This window comes from Cucumis melo, chromosome 6 (assembly GCF_025177605.1).
Source record: "Cucumis melo cultivar AY chromosome 6, USDA_Cmelo_AY_1.0, whole genome shotgun sequence".
NCBI classification, from domain to species: domain Eukaryota; kingdom Viridiplantae; phylum Streptophyta; class Magnoliopsida; order Cucurbitales; family Cucurbitaceae; genus Cucumis; species Cucumis melo.
In genome coordinates this window covers 8794569-8802366 of record NC_066862.1, presented here as the reverse complement: position 1 = coordinate 8802366, position 7798 = coordinate 8794569, and the positions used below count along the sequence as shown (strand labels likewise).

At 35.7% G+C, this 7798-nt stretch overlaps 1 protein-coding gene across 4 annotated transcripts; it reads left to right on the top strand.

The window, feature by feature from the left end:
• Positions 1–1107: 1107 nt before the first annotated feature.
• On the top strand, positions 1108–6633 carry LOC103485702 (uncharacterized). 4 transcript variants are annotated; one of them, XR_007822031.1, is made up of 8 exons: positions 1108–1402; positions 1495–1548; positions 3937–4010; positions 4294–4411; positions 4717–4775; positions 4954–5117; positions 5313–5443; positions 6387–6633. XR_007822031.1 is itself a non-coding variant. In XM_008443400.3 (6 exons), exons 1-6 carry the CDS (start codon positions 1301–1303, stop codon positions 5030–5032), a joined length of 486 nt encoding a protein of 161 aa, XP_008441622.1. In that variant the 5' UTR covers positions 1111–1300; the 3' UTR covers positions 5033–5266. The 4 variants fall into 4 exon arrangements, 1 of the variants encoding a protein (XP_008441622.1); XR_007822032.1 differs by having other exon boundaries at positions 6375–6633; XR_007822030.1 differs by having other exon boundaries at positions 5313–6633.
• Positions 6634–7798: the final 1165 nt, after the last annotated feature.

Sequence of the window (7798 nt, the reverse complement as noted above, 5' to 3'; positions counted from 1 at the left end):
CACTATTTGCCATCTTTGACAACGGGGTATAGTAATTCAGAAACTTCTTCAAATAATCAACGTAGGATCCTTCCTACTAAATCTAAATCAAACAAGCTCTCAAGCTCCCGTCTCTGGTAGGTTAGAAGTGCTCAAACATTCGATTCTTAAGGTCCTCCCATGAGGTTAATTTATTATGGTTATTATCACAAAGGAATCAATTCACCTCATCTTATGCAAAACCCACGACAGCCACCTTCACCTTCTCAATTTTAGCAAGAAGTGTTTCGCTTGATACACCAAGAACTCCGGGTTCTCTCCTGCGAAGATGGGCATTTTGAGTTTCTTATACTTACTTTTGTTTGGCATTCCTTGTTCAAGAGGCATCGTCCCTTCCGTTTCTTCGATTTTCCCAATCATCTTAGAACCATTTCATTGGATGTTCCAGACTCCTCCCTTCTTTGACTAGCATTATTCTCCTTTAGCCAATCCCATAATGATTTCCTTCAGCTCTCTAATCTCTCTTTCTATTGTTTTTAGTCTCTCCTCCGTTTTTTTTTCTTTGCGCCATTACTTGTGTCACCCTAAGATTGTTGTGGCTTTGATACCAATTTGTTAGGACTACTACCTCAAAACTTAGTAAAATCCCAAAAAAGTAGAGAAACGGAGACAAGACTCTACTATGATTCTATTTCTGATAAATTCTAGACGAGTTTATAAAATATCTACAGGATACACTAAAGGACAACAATGTAAAATAAGAAAGAAATAAATGTCAAGGTTATTCTCTAGCTCCCTCAAAAAGGTTAGATTCTTCTCCTCAAAAGCCTCATCAGCCTTTACCCAAAATACGACCTGGTTTGCTTTCCATATATACCTCATCGGGGTGGGTCCCCCCTCCTCGAACCTCCCCCTTAAGAACCTTCCCAGCCTTGATCTTCTGTAATTCCTATCATGCCCTTCCCAGACTTCTTTCTTTTATAGGAATAAATGATTGTGAAAGATATGACATGAAAAAGAAAATACCAAAATATTTGGACACAAAGCTAAATCTTCTTGGAACTTTTATTTAATGAGACTCGGGTGGTTCTGACTGCATAAAGATAAGTACATCTATGTAGAAGTAATTTTCATTAAAAGTATTTTTTAATGCAAATTAATCAAATTGGAAAAAAGATCCAAAAGAAAATGAAATTAGCCTTTGAAGAAAACAAAGTTGCATTTTATAGGGGATTTTAGTAGTTTGTGGACGATCAATCACGATTCCACGAGTCGACACAAGACAACGTGAGCTGAACCCCGACCCTGAATTTCTTTCAAAATGTGGAAGCTCAGCGATGGTGTATTTGTCGATGATGAAGAGCGTAGTCAGAGCTTGTTGGATGAAGATTCAGAAGATCTATGCTCTCTAACTCCTGTACAGGTACTTTAACCAACGATCATACAGTCTCCCCTTATGCAAATTTTCATGGGTTTTGCTCACTTTTCTTTCTTCTTCTTCTTCTTTCTGAACAGAGGCTGTACGCTTTTGGAGGCTGCTTGACCGGGGGCGTGGTTTGCATGATTTTGGTATGGACATTTGACCCATTTCCACGTTTAACCCAATTTCACTTGCTTCTAATGTTTTGTGCATCTTTTATTTGTGGGGAATTTTGATGATAATATTGGGTTTGGGCCTCAAGTTAAGCTCTGGGTATGACTGGTAACTTGGGTTTTCTCTGTATCCATTGCTTATTTTGGGATTTAATAAGATGCATATTCTGTAACTATCCACTGGTTGGACTTGGCTCTTGAGGCTTGAAGTGTAAATTGAAAAACACCACAAAGAAGGAAGGTGGAATTGAATTTGGATGGGAAGCTAAGGAATTTCCTCTAAGAACTAAAATGGGGGTAGTGAAGAAAAATTAAGTTGCTTGGTCAATTGGGAGATTTTCTACCAATTGAAAATGGAGGGCTCTTGATGGGGATTTAAGGAAGAAAAATGCACCTCAGTTATCAATTTGATATGGAGACTTTTTACTGAATATGATGAAATGTTGTAATGGGATTTTATCCGTTAGTTATGGGAGAGTACTTAGGATCTTTTACACGTAAGAAGGGTTGGATGCTACTGCCTTCAATTGGTATCATAGTCATTATCTAAACCTAGCTGTGTGGGTGAGATCCTTAGCGATTTCGAATGAAAGTAGTGAATCTCATAGACGAATCCCCAAATCAGACAATACTTGGAGCAACAAGCAAGTAATAACTCTATCAAACTCACTGGTAGAGAAGTAGATCTTTGCTTGAGGGGAAGAGATCATGGGAGCATATTGGTTAGGGAATGAAGTGAAAAATGATCGTGAGTATATAAGTGTAGACGATTATCTTCATTTAAATGAGACATTTTGGGCGATACCAAAAGTAAAACCACGAAGGTTTATGCCAAAATGGACAATATCATACCATTGCAGAGATTGTTGGAGGTTTCATTGTCCTTTTCAAAGTGAAGCTTGAGAGCATGTCCTTGGAGTTTGAACATGACATCCACAACGAGCTCAACTGAACCAGAAATGGGCAGTGAGCATTAAGCAAGGAGCTGTCTACAGCAATCCGGAAGGAAAGAAGCCATAAAGAAGTCAACTTCTCAGTGTAGGCATTATGACATGAGGGTGAAAATTAGGCTGTGGGGAGGGGACTCAAAGGAGAAATTTTGGTTTTAAAATCCAGTTAGTTTGTTTATTGTTGCAAAGAAGAAAAGAAACATGATCACCTGTCTTTTCACTGTTATTAAACTGTAAGCTGTATTGCGAATCTCGACTCATTAAATGCAGTGCACTTAGGCTCTTGTCAAGTCAGTCAAAGACAAGAAGTATTGTTCCATTGTTATCAGCCCGCAGACTATAGAAAAAAGATAAAATCATATGGATTAATGCAGTAAAAGAAATATCATGGGGTACTAGTGAATACAGGATTCACAAGCTAAAATTTTCTTCATTATTGAATTATCATAATCAGTAAACAATGAGACTAAGCAAGAGTTGAAGTTAATTGTCAATATATTGCAGGCGATTGACTCTACTAGATTGGGGGATGGAGGTACAAAGCTTATTGGTCCCTCAAAAAGCCTGGACTGTTTTCTTTCTGCTCAGCCTTTATTAAATTAACCAGAATCAGTCAAAAACTTAAAAGCCCCTATAATTATGCTGATTTGGAAGTTTAATGTTCCAAAGAAGAAGATAAGAGTTTTCCTCTGGAATCTTGGCCATAAAATAGTGAATGCTCAAGAAAGCTTAGGAACCACAGCATTAATCCTTCAGTCTGTTTTTCGTGCTTAAAAGGAGAAGAAAACATTGAGCTTCTTTCCCTTTGAGGGGATGGGAACAGCTTCCTAAGAATTTTGGTTTATGCTCTTGTTTACCTGAGAAGATGGGGATTGGCTTATTGAAGCCTTGAATGGGGGTAGAGTCTAAAGGAAGGATGAAATTTTTTTGGAGATGTGTCACGGTGTGCTTGTGTGGGAGGTTTGATGTGAAGTCATAAACACAAGGATTCTTTTTACAGCATCACTGCAAAGAAATCCTCCAAATTTGGGAGGCTGGGTTAGTTGTCAATTTTGACGGGCTCCTTACCCCTCTGCTCCTGGGCTGTGTTTTTGTTTTGTGATGAATGCGTATGAGTTTTGAGTAATATTTATACACACGCGCACACTTTGCAGGCTAATTTTTGTGTAGTAGTGTTGTGCTCTTTCACCTTTAGTATCAATTGATGATTTTGTTCATTGCTTCTCCTTTTCTTTTCTTGATTGGTGACTTTTTTAAATCTCCATGTTCTTCTGTCTTTTAAGTTCCATTTGGATTTCTATGATTCTAGATCGACATAGCCCAGCTTCGTTGATTTCAGTTTTGCTCATTATCTGAACCCGTGCTTATTAAGTGAGAAATTTGATCCATTTGCTACATTTTCTTCTTCTTGCAGTCATTACTTGTTTTTGCTAAGCCTCTCAAATTTGCTGTACTTTTTACATTTGGCAATGTTTTGGCAGTTGGAAGGTATAACCATTTAAATTAGAAAGCTGTTGTTTTCGTTACATTCTACCTATATCAGCAGTTGAGAAGTATTATTTGGAGGAGCACTTTTGTTCTCTTTCACTGCATTCTCGCTTGCATTTAATACTTCTTGTAATTTTCTATCTCATGTATTTCTTTCAAGAAGAAGTTCTTTTTTTTTTTTCAAACAACAGGAAGAAAATCGTGGGGGAAAACTTTTTATGTATCACTGTGTTGTTCCTTTTCCTTGAGGTATTAATATTTCAAATTGCATCTTATTTGGCAGCACAGCTTTCCTCTTTGGACCCGGGCAACAAATAAGAATGATGTTTGATTCTGTTCGTATTTTTGCGACAGCTATTTACCTGGGATGCGTTGTTCTAGCTCTTATATGTGCTCTCTGGGTAAGTCACTATTCTGACTATATGACATTATATGAGAAAACGGACTTAAATTACTTATGCATTAAGATATTCAATAAACAATCTTCAATTAATCTGTGGAACACAATACTAATAGCATTTGTATTAGGTTCCTCTTCAGCTATTCCACAAGGTTCCCAAATACGGTTTTGCATTTTTTTCTTTAACAAATAAAGCATGTAATGTATCAAAATGTTGTATCGACCTAGGATGGACTTGTGCAAACAGTTATTGTCTCATATTGTCTTTTAACTGAGTTTCCTTGCTATTCATTTTTCATTTTTCAGATCCACAATAAAATCTTGACAGTGTTTGCAATGATAAGCGAGATATGTGCTCTAATATGGTACGTTTACTTTTATCAATCATTCAATTGCCATCGTCCACTCAATTCAAGTTCCATTTAAAACTAGAGAATGAAAAGACATTTCCAGTCGATGAAAATGTGTCCAGTCTTATCTTGCGAGACTCTTCTTGCATCTAAACTAGATTAACCATAACTTTCTTGGTTTATCATGTTCCAGGTATAGTTTGAGCTATATTCCTTTTGCCCGGAGGATGGTCTCTCAATTGATGGTCCGATTTTGTGACACGGAACTATAGACAATGAAACATGCGATAATGATCGATGATTCAGTGTCTTCAAGATCTGAGATTGTTTCTTGTCTTAGTTGTTTTTTACATTTCAGTGAGCACAAGACCAGTTGGAGATTTGTTTTTTTCTTGTTTTTTTGGTCGAAGTTGAGTTTGTCTACATAAATGTATAATCCAAAAGCCAGTTCAATGCTTGTGCTAATTTTTTAAATATAATAACATTCTTTTCAAAATATTACCTTAGATACCTCTCTCTCTTTATATCTCAATGGGGAAGCGTATTTTCCAGGTAAAACAAAGTCTGAACGTTTAGAATGGAAGTATGAAGCCCAATCATCATGCAATAAGCTTTCATCGTATTATCTGTTGAAGCCCATTAAACCTCAGATCCAAAATCAACAAAAGTGAGCAATTCTCCAGGTTAGCAACAATATCCACTTTCTCTATCTATTTGTTTTAACCGTTTACTTGAAATTTTCTGCATTGCTCCGTGTTAAACCACCACTAAATACTAAATTCAAAAGGCTCAAGTTGCTAGGCAAGAGTATGCTTGTTTTTTATACACATTCTTAACATTCAAAACCAAAGACTCAACCAACCATCAAAGGAGTAAGTAAAGGAAAAAACAGAGGTAGAAATAAACAGCCTTGTTACAAAGCTTGGCTTTCGTTTCATGAATTTCTTGTCATCTAAACGAGTTGATTTCTAAAGTTTAAGAGTTAAACTTTGGAGTTAAAAGAAGATTATATTTAGAGTGTAGAGTTGTAATTGTGAAGATGAAATTTTTCGATATTTGTAAACTTCAATAGTAAAAACACTATTGAAATTAGTGGAGTTGAGAAGTAGATGTGTCAAACACTCCCTATTTTGGGTTAACTGATGGGCTGCAAGCCCATAAAAATGAACAGGAAAAGAACTCAAACCAGAGCTCCTGTCTATATTTTAATGGCAACTTGTCAGTTAGGTTCTGAAAGTGAAATCCAGATATATCATGCTTAGGGTGCATTCTTATGACTGTTATGACCGGAGAATTTATAAAATATTTGTATATGACACAAACCTTACATCATAACACCATGTGGAAAACTTTTCCACCTACCTCAATGGTCTCCTCCCACCTACCCATGTGGGGGATTTGCCTTCTTCAACTGCCAAACCTTTCGCTTCCAAGTTGATGAAACTATCTTTTTTCTTAAATTATTGGCATAATTCATAAACTCATCACATTCAAGGCAACACATGTCTGCTCCACTACGCATATGGCCATGTTACACATTCATTTTACCATAATGCCCCCCAACCCCCTTTCTCTGATAATGATGGTGGCTCCATACTTTAACCTTTTGTGAAGCTTGTTCTGTAGGAAATCTGATTGTGTCTTTTGAATCTTTTGGACTATATGAAACTTCTGCGAGGTTGGGGAAGGAGTATGGGCATGGGAATCCATTGTTTTGACCTGTGATTACAAAAAAGTTGGATTCTTTTTTGTATTTTGACAGAAAGTCCCCCATTATAGTAATGGTTGGGCTAACTGCTAAGCTAACAGTGTCTAAACGTGAAAAACAAATCAACTGCTTCTATATAAAGAATATTTTTGGTTTTGGTGGGAAGGCTTCGAATCTTTTAGATTTTGTTTGGAGATACCAAAATATCGAAGTCCATGGAAATGTTTGTGAATATATAGAAAAAAATGTTTGACATTGATGAATATTACTAAATACAACTATATAAATAGCAAAAACACTTTAGATTTTGTAAATAATTTGACGTTTGCCCCAATGGAAATGTAATAGATCAATGATAATAAAAAAAAAAAAAGTGAGTCCATCTGGTTACTTTTGGAGTTGGTTGCTTGTGTTGTGCAATTGTACTGATACATGTGATCCATTTTCAAATCTGTGATGAAAAAATACAATTTAATTGATGAGGTGAGAGTGTTCAATTCGACTAAGCTTGAGATCTACATCCTATCGCTACCATTACAAATATAGTAACCGTTATGACTATTATCATTATTACTATTGTATTTGAAATTTTTTTGTTTTCCACATCTTGCTGTTATCGATACCATCTGACCTTCAAAGGTTAATATTTTGTTGTTTATTCTTTATGTTTTAGTCTCTTTCTTAAGAAGTAATGAAAACTTATATTGAGTTCATGGAAATGTGCAAAACTATTATGGATTAGTCTAATAGTAAGTAGTAAGACAAGACATGAATAAAGGTCGAAGAAATTATGTATTCGATCTATGGTAATCATCTATTAACTTCTCTTTGACACTCAATGTCGTAGAATTAGACATGAAAAAAAAACCAACATATGGTCAAAAATTTAATGCCTCGGAGATACTAGGTAATTTGGTTGTTAACCTATAAAGCTGGTCTTTGATTACGAAATCTATTGTGTATATATAAAAAATTAGTGCGACTCCAATTTTTCCAATTGTTTATAATATATATAATTAAATATCCAAGTTATTTTCCTTTTTGGTCATTGAATAGTGTTTTATTTTTCAATTTAAACAGCCCCACCAACCCACCATCTTGACAACTTAAACATGAACTAACCATATTCAATGGTGGCCAACACTAACTTTATTGTGTTTTCCTCAATAATTTATAGCCACAAGCATTGGCCTAATTATTTCCTTATTCCCCATTCGTTTTCTTCTCTTTCATAGAAACCAACTCAACCTCCAAAATAAACTTTTGGTTTCCCCCATGGAAGTGATTTCGTAAATTAATGCAACAATTTCATACACATCAAAGAAATCTC

What these genes read in the sequence shown, in the direction of transcription:
- LOC103485702 (XM_008443400.3), top strand. Translation starts at nt 1,301, where the DNA reads ATGTGGAAGCTCAGCGATGGTGTATTTGTCGATGATGAAGAGCGTAGT. An exon ending in AATGTTTTGGCAGTTGGAAG is followed by an intron (nt 4,011 to 4,293) that starts GTATAACCATTT and finishes CTTATTTGGCAG; the next exon opens with CACAGCTTTCCTCTTTGGAC. An exon ending in CTCTTATATGTGCTCTCTGG is followed by an intron (nt 4,412 to 4,716) that starts GTAAGTCACTAT and finishes TTCATTTTTCAG; the next exon opens with ATCCACAATAAAATCTTGAC.